The following is a 20507-nucleotide window of genomic DNA, read 5'->3' as shown; positions in this document are numbered from 1 at the left end:
TCCTGTTTAGTTGCGAAAAAAAAAAATCTCTTTCCACCATCTCCTCATTCCCTATTTAAATAGAATTTCCACCATGTTTGGAGCGGATTTCCCGAGACCCAGATTTCACCGGTTAAATGAATATTTCTAAACTAATAAATGTCAATACAAAATTAACTCAGTTGCCATAAAATATATAATACATCAAAACATTTTTTTTTTTTTTTTTTTTAACACGAAAAAGTCATTAAAAGAATAATTTTTTAGACATCATTAAAAGGAAGAAACTTGAAGATTAGGAAGTAATTAAATTCTAAAATTTTTTGTTAATCATACAGTGTTCAACGGTGGATCCACGCTTGGTCTCTCTCGAATCGCTTTCTTTCGGCCTTCCAACTTTAAAATTTAAGTTCGTCATCACACCATATACGTACGCTACCTTCTTCAATTTCTTCTTCTTTTATGTTGCTTTTTCCTTCTTGGATAATTCGAATTTCAGCACTTTTTCCTTCTTTCTCGAACCGGGTTTCTTCACTGATCTCATCTTCCCCACATCGATGATCTTTATCGTGTTGCAGTGAATCGCAGTCAACTGGGTCTCCAAACGCTCCAATTGGGGTTTCCGGTAAAGGGTTGGTTTCAATTTTACTCAATTTTTTGTTCTTCATATGGCTTCTTCTCATAATACTCATTCCGAGACTGCAAAAGTTGAGCAAATTCTTACTGAATTCTTCCCTAAAACGCTACAAATCATACTTGAATCGAGGTCCCCTTGTATTTCATCGCGTAATTTCAGTGGTGATCAAGTTTTGTGTTCTCCATCTTCCTCCTCCTCCTCCTCTTCGAGTATGAGGCCGAGGGATAAGTGGTTCAATTTGGCCCTTCGTGAATGCTCTGCTACGTTAGAGAATATTGACCTCTGGCGTCCTAGCTATCACGAACCCATGGTCATAGATGTTATTTTGGTGCAAAGGGAATTTGGTTTAGACTCTGTGAATGCTTCTCCTAGGAAAGATCTTGTTAGGAACTTGTCTTTGAAAGACAAACATCCATTTTCTTTGAATTCTGATAAGGAAGAGTTTGGATGTCAAACCAAGAGTGAGAAGGTTGTAGAGAGATGGATGGTTCATTATGAAAGTAGGAAGAACCGGGATACTAATTCTGGCTGCAGAAGGTCTACTAATAGCACTGCACACACTTACAAGAAAACCATTTTACTCTTAAGATCTTTATATGCCTTTGTGAGGCTTTTACCTGCTTATAAGGTTTTTCAAGATATCAGTTCATCTGGTCAAATTCACCCATTTACACTTGTTCATCGTGTGTCGTCCTTTGTTGAGCCTTTCACTCGAAGAGAAGAGGCCGAAATGCAGCGTTTCGTGTTCACTCCTGTGGACACTTCTTGTGGTAGACTCTGTCTCTCTGTGTTGTACCGTGCATCCCTTTCTGATATAAGCTCTGAACCATCAACTCCTATGTCGCCTCAAGTTATTCCTGAATATGTTGGGAGCCCATTGACAGATCCATTGAAAAGGTTTCCAACACTCCCTGTATCGATAGCCCCATCCCATGGATCTCCATCGTCGTTACAATTCTCGAGACGTCATAGTTGGAGTTATGACCGCTTTAGACCCTCCCCCCCTTTGGTCTCCTTTTCACCTTCGCCAACGTATTCAGAATCTCATGCTTTAGTTTCGAATCCAGCCTTTTGCCGCTTGCCTCCTTCGAGCTTACCTTCACAACCAGCTGAAATGGCTATGGGACATAAAGATAATGTGAATTATGATGAATATTATCCTTCTCCTGTCTTTTCCCCCTCACCCTCGTTGTCGCCACCAATTGGTATTCCTGTAAGGCGATTGCCGAATGGTCTATTGCAGTCTGAAAGTGCTCCTCAAAGTGCACCTATAGCAAAGCTTCCCCATTCCCCTGCATTATCAAGCAAACCGAATTTGTCGCCATCCTCTCCCCTTAAAGCTTCTGGGCCGGGTATTCCATTGCCCGCTGGCTCTGCAATTAGAAAGGTATATATATTTCTTCTTATCGTTATTTCCCGCTCTGAATGTGTTGTGCTCAATGTCTTGATTTGTTTTTATCTTCTTTAGTCATTTTCTCTTGGAAGAGACGAAAGCCGAAGAATTTCAGGCTGGAGGGTATCGTCGAATAACTCACCAATTTCAAGAAGCTCCAGTAGATCTTTTCCAGATGATCTTGATGATCCAGAGTTTCCCTGCCCCTTTGATGTGGATGAGGATGAGATGACGGATAGAGGTAGCAGGTAATGACTGCTCACATTCTTCTCTTTCTGTGACAGTAATAACTAAATATGCAGAGATGTTGTGATTGAATTTATTTCCCTGCTTATGTTTGAGATCAAATCTTGTCTGCTACTTTTCTACTTTGAACACGACCAACTTACTCTTTGATTATTTCCTATACACATTATTTTTCCTCCGTAGCTATTAATTGAGAGAGCCAAAGGGATGAACTGTACAGATCTAAAGACCCCTTTCTAGTTAGGACATAAATCAAGAGATTCACTCTATTCAAGGTAATAACTTGGGTTAAAAATCCTCTGATTATGTTCTAGCAGACGTGTTTTAGTTAGAACCTTGAGGGGAAGCCCGGAAGGGAAAGCTTGAAGAGGATAATATCGGCTAGCGGTGGGCTTGGGCTGCTACAAATGGTATCAGAGTCAAAACACCAGACGGTGTGCCAGCGAGGACGCTGGGCTCCGAAAGGAGGGGGGGTGGATTGTGAGATCCCACATCGATTGGAGAGGGGAATGAGTNAGGGGGGGGGGGTGGATTGTGAGATCCCACATTGATTGGAGAGGGGAACGAGTGCCAGCAAGGACGTTGGGCCTTGAAGTGGGGGTGGGGGAGGATTGTGAGATCCCACATCGATTGGAGAGGGGAACGAGTACCATCAAGGATGCTGGGCCTCGAAGGGTGGCGGATTGTGAGATCCCACGTCGGTTGGAGAGAGGAACGAAACATTCTTTATAAGGGTGTGGAAAGTTCCTCTCTCTAGTAGACGCATTTTTAAAACCTTGAGAGGAAGCCCGGAAGGAAAGTTCAAGGAGGACAATATCTGCTATCGGCGGGCTTGGGCTGTTACGCAAAGTGTAAAGAACAACCGGAAACTCGGCTTAATTGATTCAGTTATCAGTTAACCAATAGCTCAAATTTCAGCTTTCCAGAAACTTACAAAGAAATTTCTACCATTCTCTTCAGAAGCTCCTTTCCAGAAGAAGTTTTGGATAGTTTTCTTTAACTTCTTAATTTCTCTTCTTTTGGAGTCCAAAATATCTCACAATGGCACTTCCTGATATGATAAAAGCCATCTCTGAACATCAAAGCTCCACGATTTGGTTAATCGAGGAATAATTCGAGGTTTCGTTGGAATTTTGGCGATGCTGAAACCGAGCATCTCAAAGAACAGTAGCAGGACATAAATTCCTTTGCTTACCTTTCCTAAACTGCCATTTCCTTCATGTTTTATCCTGTGATATGTCTACAATATACTCAAATTGCTGTCATACTGAATTTGTACATTTAAATCTCGCCTAGACCTGAATCCTTTGACCAAAAAGGAAACATTTGTGAGATGCTGGAACCCGGGGGATTCTTCCCAATCCGTAAATCTCAAGACGCTGCCGTTGGCGCTCTAGTACGTATGCTTCAAAAAGCTCCACCACTTCGCCAGGACTTCACCGATTCAGCCGCAGATCTTGTACGACCCTCGACACCCGATTCCCCAAGCAGAAATCCCCAACAGGGAACTCAGATATCTAAATCATTGGCTTCAAAGGGCCGCTATGCTGCCTCCTCTAGTATCACAACCTCTGGTCTTTTTGTGCCTAAAACTACAGCTGATGCATTGGAAGAACTACAGAGCTACAGAGAGATGAAAAATTTGTTGCTCAGGCAAGCTGGAAAGAGTCCCATATGATCTGCAGTGTAGGTACCCATCTATGTGAATATTTAAATCCTATGAATACATGTACAGTAGTTTCCCTTTCCAAGTTGCAGCTCTGGTTGGCTTCCATTTTTCTTCATGTACATATTTATATGTTATATATTTGGGGAGACTGAGCGTCAAGTATATGCAGTTATGACCATATGAATGACCCTTTGAGGGCACTTACAGCTATATCCTCTGTAAATAATTTAGTACAGACTTGCTAAATCATTGAACTGTTTATTCTGTTTTTCATTGGAAATTTGAAGCTAATTTCATTAGTTTATGTTGTGCTCTGTCAGAACTGTCTGTACTGATTTATGTATGTAGAGATAAATGTTTTCTGCTGTTTCTTTTTCATTTTTAATATGTTATTAATGATTTCCTTATGAGCGGGCTGCTTTGGTGATCCAAGTTTAACAAAGTGTCTAATAAATCTATGAAAATTTTTAAGTTTGTGTATATTTGATTCTTAAATTCTATAAAGTGTCAAATATGCTCTTAAACTTCCATCTTTATGTTCGATAGGTTCTTGTATTGACATGTTTTATGTTTTTTGAAATTCATGGATTTACCGAGCATAAAATTGAAGGTTTGAGGGACGCAATTAAATATTTTAAAAGGTTTTTTTTTTCTTTTTTTTTTCTGCTAAAATGTATTAAATTCTAAATGATTTACCAAAACTGTATTTTACCCTTAAAAACAACTAAAAGGGCTCGGAAAGGTATGGAATGAAAATACGATACTTGAGTACTAGAAGGCTGGGCTGTGGTGGTGTTTCGTTTAATCGCATGCTCATATTGTGTTTCCATGACACTTGAGTACTAGAAGGCTGGGCTGTGGTGGTGTTTCGTTTAATCGCATGCTCATATTGTGTTTCCATGACGCATTTTGTTGTTTTGCCATAACTTGGGTCACACTGTTAGGTGCGGGTCACACTGTTAGGTGCGGGTCACATTGTTAGGTGCGACAATGGCTCAAATAAGAAGGCACACAAAAATTTGGAGACTAGGTCATCATGGCTACTATCCTGACTTGAATCCATTTCTTCTAAGCCCTTTACATGACCCTTATTGAACATTGGGCCAACTCATTCCCTCTAGACCTATTGTTTACCCCGGACTATTATAAATTTTTATAAAAAACATGTGAGTGAGAACAAAACATAAACGGAAGAGTAAATATCGTGATCATGACAGAAGAGAATACCTTAATCCATTTTTTCAAACACAAAAAATAAAACCAAGAAGGTAAAAGTATGCATCAAAATTGGCACCAAATGGAACCTAAAATTTAAAGAATAAAAGAAGGAATAAAATATTTTGGCGGGAAGATCATCTCTTTCACTCACAGACTCGCAGGCTCAAAGACGGAACCCTCAAATCCTCTGCAACTTCCAGGCTTACACAAGCCGCTATATCTGTTCCAATCCTAAGCGACAAATACAGTCGCCGACGTTCATCGGAACTGCCCTCACCGGAATGACCCGAGACGGCGTACAATTCGACGCGGCGAAACGATCATATCGAAATTCTAAGGCCGAGGGGAACCGGCACGAGGAAGCCAAATGGGCCAATGTTATCGGCAATATCTTGAAGAATAGAGGAGAATACGTAAAAGCACTTAAGTGGTTTCGGATTGATTACGATGTGTCGGTTAAGTACTTACCTCAGAAGCATATGCTGGCAACGTGCCAGTCTCTGGGCGAGGTCTATCTTCGGCTTGAACACTTCAAAGATGCTCTTATATATCAGGTGAGATTCTGGCTTTGGATAGCGTTCGTGCCTAGGAATGTATGGAGTTAAAAATTAGGTTTGGTCTGAAAAAAATACGTTTATAAAATTTCTGTAGTTCTCGATGCCAAATTGATTATGCAGGAAAAGATGTTGGATGTGGATATGATTTAGTAGTTTTTGTTTTACTTGCTGGCATTTCTTCCCCATAGACTTGGAAGGGATAGTTTAGGATCGAATTAACCCGATCATTCGGATTCCGTAAAAATGCACAGGGAAGTAAACTTGAAATTAACAACTCTGATATAGTTCGTTTTTTCGTGTTTTGCTCTATAGTCATTGAAAGTTTCATTTCATAGTATTTTGGCAGCTGTACTGGACTCTGTCGACTAATCTCCAACTTAAACGATTTAGAAGTGCCGTTGAATCATTTGTAAACCGATAGTGCTTTTATTTTTCAGTGTTCTGTCAGTAGCCCGTCTCTTACGTCTCCTATACTATGTGTTTTATCTTCTACTTCTCATTTTATGTTCTCGTGGAATATAAACCAAATTAGGTGCTGTTGTACAGCTCAATAACATATCATGATGGCCAGGAGTAATTTATGTTTACCATTCTATTTTCAATTTGTTTTCTATTGTTTATTACGGATTTCATATTTAATTGCAGAAGAAACATTTAGAGCTAGCCAAAGATGCCAATGACCTCGTGGAACAACAAAGAGCTAATACTCAACTGGGTCGTACTTACCATGAGCTATTTTTGAAATCTGACGACGACCATTTTTCAGTTCGAAATGCCAAAAAGTATTTCAAGGCTGCCATGGAACGTGCAAAGTTTCTGAAAGATCACCCACCAAAAATTGGATGTTCATTCCTCAAGGAATATATTGATGCTCATAATAATTTGGGAATGCTTGAAATGGATCTTGATAATTTGGAAGGGGCCAAAAAGATCTTAACGAAAGGACTAGAAATTTGTGACGAAGAAGAGGTGGATGAGGATGATGATGGTCGTAGCAGGCTCCATCACAACCTTGGAAGTGTATATATGGAGCTAAGAATGTGGGATCAAGCTAAGAAGCATATTGAGAAGGACATAATTATCTGTAAGAATATTGGGCATTGCCAAGGAGAGGCTAAAGGATACATTAACCTTGGTGAATTGCATTACAGGGTCCAAAAGTATGATGAAGCAATTCATTGCTATCGGAAGGCTCTTCATCTAGCAAAATCAATGGAAGACGAGGATGCTTTGGCAAGGCAAATTGATCAGAATATTAATACAGTTAAGGAAGCTGTACAAGTGATGGTTGCACTAAGAAAAGAAGAGCAGAATCTTAAGAAGCTAATGAGAGAAATGGTCACTGCTAGAGGCACACCTCGTGAGCGCAGATGTCTACTGCAGCAAAATGCTTCTCTTGATTGCTTAATTGAAAAATCAAGTACGATTTTTGCATGGATGCAGGTGAAAGCAATAATTTCTAATGTCATATTATGTTGCACTAAAAATTTTCAATGAGAAAGTAACTTCTTTGCAGCAGCGGTGGTTGTTTTTCCTAGACTTGAACCAAACTAAAGTTACAAAACGTCTTTAGGTTTGATTTTAGTTCCTTAGGTATAACGTACGGCAGTGCTTAGTCCATGAATTGCATGTTAGAGTATGCAGAAATTTTAGTTAATTTTGTGTCCGTTTAGTTTGTTTTGACGTGGGCTTTTATTCTATTTGAGTATTTGTTTGAAAATGTTTCCAGACATTTGTCAATGAGCTGACTATATAGTTTTCTTTGGGACAAGAAAAAATTGACACATTGGTTTTGTATAATTATTAATTAGAATTTGATTTAATGTTATACAGCAGACAACTTCTAATTGGAGTGCTCTCTCTATCCATGCAAGTTCATTTTTGTAACTTCAGCATCTCTTTGATCAATCTCAGTTGTTGTTTCATGTAGTTTTCTTTTATGAGAAATGGAGCTTTCGTAGAAAATAAGGAAAATGTTTCATACGTTTTTTGCTGGTTGGGGTATTCTGCTCCCTCTGCATTTGACTGCAATTCTTCCTGCCTACGAAGCATTTTTTAAAATAAAAGTATGGCTCTCTATATGAANTTTTTTTTTTTTTTTTTTTTTTTTTTTTTTTTTTTTTTTTTTTTTTTTTTTTTTTTTTTTTTGATGAATTTAGGAGGCTTTTTGTGCATATGAGTTTAGGTAAGGATTATATACTATGGTTGTGGTACGGATGTTTTCCTTTTTGTTAGCATTGTTGTTTATTAATACTTCTGCTGTGGTTTAGCATCTTGAATTTGCAAAAAGGAAGAAAAGGGTTGCAAATGAACTTTGCGACAAGGAAAAGCTGAGTGATTCTTATCTGGCTATTGGTGAGTCATATCAAAAACTAAGAAAATTCACAAAATCCATTAAATGGTATGTGAAGAGCTGGGAAGTATACAAGTCTATTGGTAATTTAGAGGTAATGTTTGTTCCATATGTTTTATATGTAATATTGAAAGAAGCCTCCTAAACTCTACACCCTAAAATTAAACCACCTCTTCAAGATATTTGTCAAATTAGAATTTACAATTATTTTTTGTATATTTTATTTACTCATTTGTAAATAGCTCTTAATTGGTAATTGTTTCCTCGTATGCTATTTTCCTTCCAAGTTTGTTTTCTTTGTAATCTCTATTTACACTCTTCTTGCGGGTCTTAATGTTGAATTTGATGCGGTTGGAATAAAATTTTTGGGACCCAAATATTGGGCAAAGATCTTCATCACAAGCAGAAGGATCAGCCATGAAAGTAGGAGGTATCAAAATGAATAATCAAATCACTCACGCTGAATCTAACAACTGGGAAGGAGAAGAATCAGGAAATAAGGATAATTTGGTGTGTACTTATTGCAAAATACCGAGGCATACCAAGGATAAATGTTGGAAACTGCTTGTGATGTGGGGAGTCCACTCGGGTATGAGCAAACTGGAAATAAGGTTTGTAAAGTGAAAAAAGCATTGTATGGATTACTTCAGATAAAAAATTATCTTAGAATACTTGAAGATTTCATGGGAAGGAACTATGAAACTTTACTGTGGTAATAAGCCTGCTATCAGTATTGTCCATACTCCAGCTCAACTTGATAGAGCCAAGCATGTACAAGTTGTTGAACACTTTATAAAAGTGAAGTTGGATAGTGGTCTCATTTGTACTCCATTTGTGCCCACCGATAATCAAATAGTAGATATCCTCACCAAAGGATTGAGCAACAACTTTGAGAATTTAGTGAGCAAACTGGGAATGGAAAGCATTCATTCAATGGCTTGAGGGGGAATGTCAAATTATAATTTACAGATAATTTTTTTTTTGTATATTTTTCTTTCTTATTTGTAACTAGCTCTTAATTGGTAATTGTTTACATGTATGATATTTTCCATTGTTTTTCTTCTATATAGATTAGTCTTGTACCGATTCTTCTTCAGTAAGAAAGAATTATCTTCATTTGTATAGATTTTTTTTTTTCTCTTGCGAATATTATTTGGAAGAACTGTGAAAATTTAACCTATGCGAGAATTCAAAGTATTTTAACCTATGAAAGAATTATCTCCTCAAATGTATCTTGTGAAAACATATTTGAAGTCAAAGTATTTTAACCTATGCGAGAATTCGGATTCAGTGAGTTGAAAATTTTCATATGTGGTGATAGTGCTATTCTGGTTTGTTTTTATGCTCTTTCAATCTTTTATATTAGGGACAAGCACTGGCCAAGATTAATATTGGTGACGTTTACGACTGTGATGGCAAGTGGACAGAAGCATTAGATGCATTTGAGGAGAGTTACAGGTATTCAACTGCATTCTTTAGGATTTCCATTTTTCTTTCCTTATCTTTCTACTTCATAGAGCATGTAAGGTTTTATTGTGGGCTTGGGATTTTTTTGATGTCCTTGCATTCTTTAATTTTTTTTCTCAATGATATTGTGATTCATTATATATATATAGCGCATGTGAGGGTTGAATGCATTCTTCCTCAGTGTCGTTTTTGAGTTTAAAATACAAAAATTTAGCAGTTGATACGTTAGTTCTTCCAATTGAAGAGCACTAGTTCCCAGAATTTAAACCATGTTTTTGTGGGAACACATAAACTCACAGTTTACTAATACTGTAATCGATTCTTAAATGATGCATAGTAAGAAATTCGCTTCATTTTGATTGGTTTGCACCTTATTGCCTTCGCAAAAAACCTTCGGGTCTTTCCTTTTGGGTTCCTTGTTCTGAGATAGACTTACTTTACTTCTGAAATCATAAAATTTAGAAGAGATTGTGTTATGCTATCTTCTAAAGTTACACTCCCGGTAATCATTGATCAAAATACTTAAGAGCCTAAACTTCTGCAAGTATTTTGTGTTTTTCCCCCCCTTCTTTTTTCTATCTTTTAATGGGGTTTTAATTTAAAAATTGATGTGATTATGGATGCTTTTACGCTTTGATAACATATAAATTACCATAATGATACTTCTTTGAGCAATTTGAAAATAAGATTGGGTTGCTTCTTTATTCATTACCATTAAACTTGCACTTGCATTAAAAAGATGAAGAGTGCAAAAATTAGTTTTCTCAAAATCAATGGTTCAGGCATTTTGATAAACACTGATGGCACATTTAATGTCCTTGCATTTGAGGGATAGTTTGATGCTTATTTGGTTGCCTATATTGTAGGATTGCTCTGGAGGCTAAACTTCCTTCTGTCCAGCTTTCAGCACTGGAGAATATGCATTATAGCCACATGATACGATTTGATAATGTGGAAGAAGCTAGGTAAGTGTACTATACGTGAAGTGAGAACATAATCAGTTTATATTTATGGGACTTCTTCATTTAGTGATTAGAAAATAATTTTGGATATTATAGAGCTCGATTTTTTCTTTTATAGACGTCATGACTTGTTAAGCTTGTTCGTGTTATGAGCTCCCATAAAATAAATAGAGAAGATGATGTCTATTTTGCAGGCGGTTACAGTCCCAAATTGACCAATTGAAGGAAAAAACGAAAAGTGGTAATGAAACAAAATTTGTAGCAGAGGATTGCTGCTCTGAAACTGATTCAGAAGAGGCTCTGTCAGACATTCCATCTAATGAGTGCTTGTCAGAAACTAGAAAATCTTGTAACAGCAGGTTTAATTCTTCAAAATCTTTAGCTGATTTAGAAGAGCCAAATGACCCAGTTACTTCTACGTCATCCCTCAAGCGGCATGAAAGTTCACCTAAAATCAAATCAATTGACATGGAAAAATACAATGCTTCTTCTAACCCTTCTGAATTTTCGCCTAAAAGTTTGTCTCAGTCAGCTGGTAGCCAACAGACTACCATTGGTCGTAAACGTGTTCGTGTGATTCTTTCTGATGATGAGGGTGAGGATGAAATGATTGATTTCTCAAAATCAAGGCCTCATTTATGCCGGGGAGAGAATTCTGCAACTTCTGATGAGAGTTAGTTTTTACTCCTTAACTTGTTTGAGCTATAGACTTTCACAACCATTGACTGAGTGTTGGCTGTGTTTGTTCCTCAATTTCAGACAAGAATAAACAATGCTCAGGAAATATTGCTGCAGAAATTAAGGTATATCTCAAATTGGGTCTTTGAGGATTATCATGCTTGTGTTTGAATAACTTTTATCGTTTAATATTTTGTTTGGTAGGAGGGTTCAGTAACAACCAGCAAACATGCAAGCAGGTCTTGCGAAGACATTGAAGAAAGCACTGGTTCATATAAATACAAGAGTCGAATTATCGCTTCTCAAAATGATAAAGTTTTTGGAACTCAAAATGCTGAAGAAATATTTCGTTCTGATTCTGCTGCTAGTGGCTCAAAATTTGAAGTTGACATCTCGGAAAATCTGTTGCATAAATATAATGCTACCAAGTTGAATCCTTCTGAGCAGGGTGTAAGTGTTCTTTGAAATGCTAGCTTGAGATACTTATTTTGTCAATGGCTTACACTCATGCCAAGATTATTTTAAATTTAAGTTTTTTGTTTACTGTTGTCATAAGCTTCTGACCTAACTCCTAAGATATTCTCTAATTGCAGGAATGTGTTACATTCAAAATTGATAATAAGCTGATACACATAGAGATTGCATCATTTGGAGATATGCTAACCATTGAATCTGCGAAGGAAGAACTAGCATGCATTTACTATCTACAACTTCCCTTTGAAAAGAGATCAGAGGGTATTTACCAGATACTTACATTTTTTCTGCTCAAATATCTTAAGTAATTATGGGTACATAAGATGGATGGCCTTACTAAAAAAATGAAATAATTAAAATCATGGGGCTAAATGATATTAATCTATGATTGTGATGTTCCACATTGGTTGGGGAGGAGAACAAACCACCATTTATAAGGGTGTGTGGAAACCTTCCCCTAGCAGACGCGTTTTAAAGCCTTAAGGGGAAGCCCGAAAGGGAAAGCCCAAAGAGGACAATATCTGCTAGAGGTGGATCTGGGCCGTTACAAAGGGTATCAGAGCCAGACATCGGATGATGTGCCAGCCTTCTCGCTGTTCCCCGAAGGGGGGTAGACACGAGGCAGTGTGTCAGTAACGACGCTGGACCCCAAAGGAGGGTGGATTTGGGGGCGGTCCCACATCAATTGGAGGAAGGAAAGAGTGCCAGTGAGGACGCTGGGTCTCGAAGGGGGGTGGATTGTGATGTCCCACATTGGTTGGGGAGGAGGAACAAACCACCATTTATAAGGGCGTGGAAACCTTCCCCTAGCAGACGCGTTTTAAAGCCTTGAGAGAAGCCCGAAAGTGAAAGCCCGAAAGGGAAAGCCCAAAGAGGACAATATCTGCTAGCGGTGGATCTGGGCCGTTACAATGACAACGTGTCAACATGTCTGAATTCTTTGTAGACTAAATTGAGACTTCTCCACGTGAGTCTATGTTAGTTTCAAATCTTCTACTGTTAGTTTTTCCAAGATTACCTCTTTGGCATTGTTTTCTTTGAAAATGTCCCTCATTCCAAGCGGAGTAATGTTGGAGGGGAGAGCAGCTAGCGAGGCAATAGGTCTTGAAGTGGGTTAGATAATTAAGAATTCTAGAGTGATCTGTTAATTACTGAAAGCATGCCTTAAATGAAGTTGAGGATGTGTTTGATATTTGACGAAGGCTCTTTTCTAGAATGTTGAAGGATTGGGTGTATGTATAAAATGAGCACAGTTAGTGATTTGTTTATTCCAGTTAATCCAGACATTGTTATTCTTCACAGAACCAAATGTCAAAAGTATTTTTATGAGTTTGGTTAAAAGTTTATAAACGATATGTGGTACGAAATGAGGAGAATTAGAAGGCCTAGTTGTTGGGGTATCATGAGTCTATCTCTGAATTTACCTCATGTTTGGGAGTATATTTTTCTAAAAGTAGTGTACCAAAAATTACTAGCAATGGTGATGATAATAGAGTTCTCGGCCAGTCTTCGTAGATGTCGTTCTTGTTGTAGGCGGATGAAGCACTTGGTCTTCCTATTGAAAGGAATCCGTAGATCCTATACTTCGGTACTTTCGGGAGAATAAAGGTGATAAAAAAATTCCTGAAGTAGAATGAAGCTTTTCTAGGAGGACAGATTGACTTTTTGTGGTCTCTTTTTTTTTATGCCACATTCTTCTCGTTGAAACACTTTTTTTTTCTTATAAAAAAAAAAGAATTTTTTTTATCCAATCAGCATGCTAATACCTTTATTTGTTATATGCTCCTATCAAATTTTCCTCCATTTCTTCCCAGAAAATTTGTTTGATAAAAGCAGTTTTTATTGATAAATATAAAAGAGTGCTTGTACAACAGATGAAAGCCTATGACAAAGGAGCCAAGAAAACAAAAGGTTAGCTAATGACACAAGTACGAGAAAGGGTTCCATTTCAAAGAAAGAGAGAGAAAAGGACAATCACTTCTTAGTTTTGTACCTAACCAAGACCTAAACCTTCTCCATGAACCCTCTGCTTCTATAGAAACCCCTAATCTCCCCAAGCCAAATATTTTACAAGACTGCGAAGAAAGTAGTACACTGGAGGGCTATCCTCTATCTCGAAAGGGTGGATGGCTGTAAAACCTTCTCCACGATAGCCCTTCATGGTTTGGAGGTTGGAGGTTGATTGAAAAAAACATCTTATGGATGTTGATTTAAGCATTTAGTCGGGTAAAGTGTGTGGAGAAATATCTATGAAAATCAAAATAGCATATTCCATCTGTTGGTAGCACAATCAGTTTTGTCCCCTTGTATCTCAATTTTAAAAATTTGATTTTCATCGACATGTGTGATACAGTGGGCTAAACAATTCCTAATATTTTTCTTTTACATGCCTTCTTAGGTCTGTTACCTGTGATTCAACATATAAGTTGTGATGGGAGAACTCTGGAGAACCTTGAATTTTTAAAACCCTATGGCCATGAGAGAAATCTTTTGTTTGATGCCGTCGTCAATGGTATGTTTTATCATAAACTTATTTTCATGATTTCATTTTTGGATGTATGTTTTATCATAAACACTTTGTTCTCTAAGCATTGGTAGAAATAAAAATTTAGTCTCTACGTTAAATTACCACCAAATCCAAAAGCTTAAGCTGATGGGTTATGATAAATTTAATTATATCAACACTTCATTTGTGATCTTGAAAATTTTTCGAAGTTCCAAGAAGTTGAATCAATATTAATTGGGGAGAAAATGACATACATGAATTTAAACACAAGATCTTCTGTTTTGATATCATGTTAATCACCACTTAACACCCTAAAATTTAATTTGTGAGTCCTTACGATTCCAATTTTGTAATAAATAAGTCTTTATACTTCAAAATTTGTAACTATTTAGTTTTGGTTGTGAAAAATATTATTAACATTTAATAAATCTCCTTATCTATTAGATTGGTCAATTTTTTTGAGACCAAGTGTTTATAAACTATAAAGTTTAAGTAATTATGTTATAAAAATTGACACTCAAAATTTAAAAGTATAGGGACGACTAAATTGTTACAAACTAAAGGTTGATAATTAAATTGTTACTTTAAGGAGAGTTTAGGGACCAAAAGTGTTCTTAAGCATGTCAATCTTATGTTGTATATGGTGCGCGGTCTCATCCAATATTGTTTATCAATATGCCATTTCACATCGTGGATGGCACGGAATAATGACTTTTATTCTTGTTTCGTCAATTGTGATCGTTTCAGAATTTGGGAGTTGTCCAGTTGTTGTATATGAGAAACTAGGTTTCTATCTCAGCTTTTAGTTGAGGGAATTGTCAATATGAAGGCTATTGATTGAACCAAAACCAATTTCCCCGGTTTTTGGTATTTTTCTGAACTGTTTATCTATCATTTAGCCTTATACTATAGTTCTGTATATCCCACGATTACTTCAAATAACAATATTATCAATCTCATTGTTCGCCAAATGTAGTATAAATGCTGTCATTAGTTTCTTGATTGCTGAACTTAAAGTGACACCAGACTATAATTCTGTGTGTCAAATAAATAAAATAATTACTTACACCTTGACAGGATGTGTTGTTGTTCACAAAGGGGTTATTTGCTGATAGAGTCAACTTAATGAAAAACATCGTTTTATACCTTGACAGGATGGGTTTCAAAACCCTTGATAAAACTCTATATTGATTACTGCAAGGAGTTATCCGAGACACCTAACATGAAGTTGCTGAAAAAACTGTACAATCTGGAGGTATGTCATTGGTGTTAGTTGACCTAATGCTACCCTCATTCTGAATGGGACAAACTCTTGCAAGAAATGATTGCAATGTCTTTCTTCAAGGTGGATTATATTGATTTGACTGGCATCTATCTTATGTATTCTAGGCTTCAGATGACGAGATTGCGGTGCCTGATTGTGATCTGCAAGACTTATCTATAAGTCCACTGTTGAATGCGCTGCACATCCAGAAAACTTTTGCTATATTAGACCTTTCTCACAATTTCTTAGGCAAGTTTATTCTTATTGTTAAAATTGACGTTCCCAAATAGAGACCATTTCACATACTTAAAAGAAGTTAAAAGTTTTTTTGGATTTTTTTTTTTTTTTAAATACTAAGATAGGAGTCTGTATGGTTCGTATTATTACTAACTTTGACACTTAAGAAGCAGCTCCGTTAGAACATTGAAATATCTGAGAAGAAAGTATTACACGTGAAAACTTGACAAATGAAACCTGAACTGAATAGGACATGCAAACTATACTATTAGTATTTGGGGTAGTAGTACTGTTTGCGTTCTTATAACTCATATGCTGCAGGAAATGGAACGATGGAGAAAATTCAGCAGGTCTTCAAGCAGTCCAGCCAGACACATGACTTAACGTTAGATTTACACTGCAATCGATTTGGTCCAACTGCTTTATTCCAGGTTTCATATATCCTTTTAAACATTTAAATTAAAGTTTTCTTTGACTCTTCATGCAAGACGTTTACATCTAGGAGGATTACTAGAACTCTTTTATGGAGAAAGATTTTTGTTCCTAGAAACATCTGAACCTGGATTACAGTTTTCTTTTGTATTGTTTGCTAAAAGTGATGTGGTTACAAAGTGGATATTTGGGATTGGATAAATGCAGGGCTGCAAGATTATTCCCGTCTTGTGTTAGGACTGGAAATGATTGTACTGCAACGAGCAAGGAGTGTTGTTGCCACAAACAAACTAATAGAGGCTTCAGGGTATTAGATCTGATTTGAGCAATATTGAGTGTGAATAAAGATTTCCTTTGTGAGTTCTTTGAGAGAGCTTAGGCTGCATTGGGTACTTTTACTATTATTTGGAGTACTCAATTAGAAAGAAACAAAAGCAATTTTGCATTTCTAGAAGGGCATTGAAAGGAGGTTTGAAGTGTGCTTCACTTCAATGCCTCATTTCTGGCTTTTGGTTTTTAGCATTTCTTGGGCGTCTCTTTAATGTTGATTTTCACATTCTTTTTGCATCTCCCTCGTTTGCCTTGGCCTGTGTTCTCGTGTAGCCCTGTGCTATGTTCTTTTGGTTTATTATTTTTTAAAATTCTGGAATTGTCTCTGTTACTAATACCCCAATATTCAGATTTGTGAATGCCCTATTCTTTTCACTCGATTGGAAGTGCTTAACATATCTGGAAATCGCCTAACCGATGCTTGTGGATCATACCTTTCAACTATCTTAAAAAACTGCAAAGGTAAATGCATTGCCGATTTAGAAGTGATTTTATAAATAGTTCGTGTCGTTTGAGCCCTATATGAAATTTGGTTGGTGTCTCTACGAATTTCTTTATTCTGTCTTTTTTTCTTCGTATTTTAAAATCATTGATGCATCTTGATTTCAGCTATATTAATTGAGTTCTAATAATATGCACTGAGGTTCTGGTTGAATGTCAATAACCTTTCACTTCGATTTATTTTTCAGATATAGCTTGATTGTTTTCATTTTCCCAGGTCTTTGGAGCTTGAACATTGAACGATGTTCCATCACATCTAGAACAATTCAGAAGGTTACTGATGCATTGGAAGTTGGAGCATCCCTTGNGTTTCTGTAATATTCTTATACGCGGTAAACACAAAATCGAAAAAACAATGGCAATACTGGTATCTTCCTCTTTATATTTAGGGACTTAAATTTTCCAATCATTCTTCGACAGGATACAACTCAATCTCTGGAAATGCCCTCAGTAGTTTATTTGTTAAGCTCACGGCACTGAATAGGTTGGATGAACAGAATTATATTTCTGCTTTTCTTTGCAGAGTTTTAAAGTTCAAATCTCCTGGAGAAAATTTAAATGAACGACCTGGTCTTTTTGTAGGTTTACAAGTCTTAGTCTAAGTGGTTTGAAGTTGAGCAAGCCTGTTTTGGAAGGCCTTCTCCAGCTTATTAAATCCTTGGGGTTGTCTGGATTAATGCTTGGGAGCACTGGTATTGGAGATGTGGGTGAATTCTATGACGCATTCCTTTATTTTTTTCCCCCTCTTTTTGTTATTTACCTTTCTGTGCAGTAGCAAGCATTATTCTTCCGTTTGGTGACAAGACATTACTAAACTCCGCAGGATGCTGCATTAGAGATAACTGAGTCATTTAGCGGAAGTGAAGAGCTTGTGAAACTTGACTTAGCTTATTGTGGACTGACATCCAAGTACCTTGTCAAATTTGGTGGTTGCATTTCTATTATACAGCGCATTCATGAGCTGAATCTTTCTGGGAATGCCATCATGCAAGAGGTTCGTTAAAATCGCCTACTTCTATACTCTTCTCATATTGGTCATGGTTGTTTAGTGATTTTCTTATAACAATACAAGTTATCCTTAATAAACTTTTATGCCATTTTTTGTTAACTAAGCTATTTTAACTTCTTATCAAGTTACTTTGTTGGATTATGCACCAAGTACACTTTCACCTATCATTCACGAAGAGGGCTAAAAAGGAAAGTTTGAATAGTTACGTTTGGGAAATGTTCTTGATATGTAGGAAGTGCGGTGTGGTTTGCAGTTACGAAGTTGCTTTTAGGAGAGAGGTAGCCCCATTGAATAGGTTATAAACTCTCGATTCATGAGTGTGATTGCGCTGAGATTACACAATCCATATGATAGTTAATTTGGGTTGTGTTCTTAATTAGATACGTATCAGACATTTTAATCCTGCTAAGAAGGAACCGTATCTTCTGAACAATGGAGCAAATATGATTAATAGGTCAATTATCGGACTTCATTTTGATTATGTTATGTCATCGAACCTGGCATGCCTATTATTAAGTTGTATTCTGTTTACCTTGACGTTGTAAAGTCAGCAATTTTATCCTGACTGATTCATTCGCGCATTCAAAGTCCTGATTATTCAGCATGACCACAGGGTTGTAATGCAGTATCGTCACTAATAGCTAACCCTCAATGTGGCTTAAAAGTCCTGCTTCTCAACAAGTGTCAGCTTGGCCTAGATGGAGTAGTTCAAATCATTCAGTCTGTAGCAGGTTGTAACATTAATGCAAAGTTTTCATTCGAGGCCCAAAATGGCCAACTTTTTGTTATTAATGTTAATTTTGTATCAGGTAACTACTATCTTGAAGAGCTCAATCTTGCCGACAACGTTGATCTTGATAGACATGCCCTGCAATGCACCATAACAGAGAAAGAAAGTAAAGAACTTAAACAACCGTGCCACGATATATCTAAACCTCAAGGCCTAACATGTTCAATAGAGGAGTTGGACCCTGCCCAACAGAATTTAGAGGAGGTAAACGCTGAATACAATCATCTTGAAGTTGCAGACAGTGAGGAGCCAATTAGAGAGGCTGCAGCATCTGGGATTGATGATAGTTGTGCAAGTTCATGTGAAAGGAAATCCGCGTCTCTTGATTGCCAGTCTATTTTACCACTTTCAACTGCCATTGGGATGGCAAAAACGTTGCAATTACTGGATCTTAGCAATAATGGTTTTTCTGCCCAGGAGACTGAAACAATGTTTGGTGCATGGTCAACTTCGAGAACTGGTTTGGCCCAAAGACATATTAAGGACAACATAGTACATCTATTTGTAAAGGGGACGAAGTGTTGTGTGAGACCCTGCTGCAGGAAGGATTAGTTTAATGCTGCTGAAATCTGTTATATCAGATTCTTTCTTTGAATACTCCACGTCCAGACGGCGAGGATTGAAGAGGTCAGTTCTCAGTACGCCTCATTTCTACTTCATCATGCAAATAACCATCTATTGCCATGCACAAATTATTTGCTTGGATTAACTGTTTAGCATTGTGTATTATAGGGGAAACCGGCAATAAGTTTGATTAACATTTCCAATATTCTATCACATGTCAAGTTTCTTAACGATTGAACAACTTGAAAATAGTACAATGACTGAGTCATTGAGCTCATAACTATGTATTTAAGATGTAATGTTCTTTAGAAAAAGATAGGCTTTTTCCACTTCCCTACCCTTTACGCAAACCAAGGGTGATGGTTTTAACTTCATTCAACTGCATACCTGTCTTGCACCTTGCAACATGTGATGTTTCATGTAACTAAGTGTTTTTTTCTCTAGGCAGGCTAAAATTGCTTCACGGGTGGACCGACTTAAGGCACGTGGAGGGACCGGTTTTTTCACGTATAAACAAACCTTTTGGTTCCTATATTTTTCATCTTCTAACTTGTTAGTTCTTAATACTCTTTACAAAATGTATGGAAACAAAAGAAAAACAATAGAGAAATTGTATATCCAATAAAATATCAACTCATTCAATGTAATATTCAAAGTTAGGTAGAAGTTTTTGATTTCGCTATTATGACCAAATTTAAAGAACCTGTCCAAATTAATCTCATAATTGATAGCATAAAGAGATTTAATTTTTAAAAAATGAATTTTAAAGTGGGTTTAAGCTTATTAAAAAGAAAAAAAAAAGAGGGTATAATAATTTAATAATGGCAAAGGGGAGAGTTGTTGGCATGCTTCTCAACAAATTGCAGTGGGATTCCTTTTGCTCATTTAATTCATTTGCTCTGTCCCTTCCTCAGGAACCTCCTGCCCTTAACTTTTGCTTCCTTTACCATTTTCTTATTGCCTTTATATCTTTTAGTTTCGTGTGCTAAATCATGCTTCCCTCCACATTCCTTAGCACGTGTAATCAATATCTCTTAAATTTGGTTTTGTTTCTCCTAAAAACCAATTGAATATCTTTTATTTATACATATATGTAAGATTGATTGATCAAACGCTCAACACTAGAAAAATTGAAATGTCGGGTTTGAAAACTCTAGAACTTAATGCTACCACCCAATCTCGAAGATCATGATATTTTATCTATTTAGATACGTTTAAATCGATGTTAGTTACCAAAAGTT

General features: G+C 36.8%; 2 protein-coding genes across 3 annotated transcripts; both read left to right on the top strand.

Annotated features, from left to right (window-relative positions):
• Positions 1 to 307: 307 nt before the first annotated feature.
• On the top strand, positions 308 to 4228 carry LOC111804393 (autophagy-related protein 13b). Of its 2 annotated transcripts, XM_023689180.1 has the most exons (4): positions 308 to 409; positions 558 to 2003; positions 2085 to 2257; positions 3552 to 4228. In XM_023689180.1, the coding sequence occupies exons 2-4, from the start codon at positions 648 to 650 to the stop codon at positions 3931 to 3933; spliced, it is 1911 nt and encodes a 636-aa protein (XP_023544948.1). In that variant the 5' UTR covers positions 308 to 409; positions 558 to 647; the 3' UTR covers positions 3934 to 4228. The 2 variants fall into 2 exon arrangements, with proteins under 2 accessions (XP_023544948.1, XP_023544947.1); XM_023689179.1 differs by having other exon boundaries at positions 308 to 2003.
• A 1044-nt stretch (positions 4229 to 5272) lies between these two features.
• On the top strand, positions 5273 to 19932 carry LOC111804133 (protein TONSOKU). Its single transcript, XM_023688831.1, is given in 21 exon segments — positions 5273 to 5696; positions 6345 to 7142; positions 7970 to 8146; positions 9419 to 9510; positions 10386 to 10484; positions 10676 to 11154; positions 11241 to 11284; positions 11364 to 11609; positions 11753 to 11894; positions 14032 to 14145; positions 15294 to 15394; positions 15529 to 15652; positions 15962 to 16071; positions 16753 to 16864; positions 17121 to 17231; positions 17327 to 17387; positions 17486 to 17606; positions 17727 to 17897; positions 18526 to 18643; positions 18722 to 19329; positions 19711 to 19932. Coding segments are annotated over 20 exon segments (4026 nt in total). The 5' UTR covers positions 5273 to 5423; the 3' UTR covers positions 19255 to 19329; positions 19711 to 19932.
• Positions 19933 to 20507: the final 575 nt, after the last annotated feature.

Source organism: Cucurbita pepo, chromosome LG10, assembly GCF_002806865.2.
Source record: "Cucurbita pepo subsp. pepo cultivar mu-cu-16 chromosome LG10, ASM280686v2, whole genome shotgun sequence".
NCBI classification, from domain to species: Eukaryota; Viridiplantae; Streptophyta; class Magnoliopsida; order Cucurbitales; family Cucurbitaceae; genus Cucurbita; species Cucurbita pepo.
The sequence above is the reverse complement of the archived record's forward strand: the minus strand, read 5'-3'. Positions and strand labels throughout refer to the sequence as shown.

Bases quoted from the DNA above. Each gene is read 5' to 3' on its own strand.
- LOC111804393 (XM_023689180.1), top strand. From the start codon at position 648: ATGGCTTCTTCTCATAATACTCATTCCGAGACTGCAAAAGTTGAGCAA. The intron at 2,004-2,084 runs GTATATATATTT...TATCTTCTTTAG, and splicing joins CTGGCTCTGCAATTAGAAAG to TCATTTTCTCTTGGAAGAGA. The intron at 2,258-3,551 runs GTAATGACTGCT...AATCTCGCCTAG, and splicing joins ATGACGGATAGAGGTAGCAG to ACCTGAATCCTTTGACCAAA.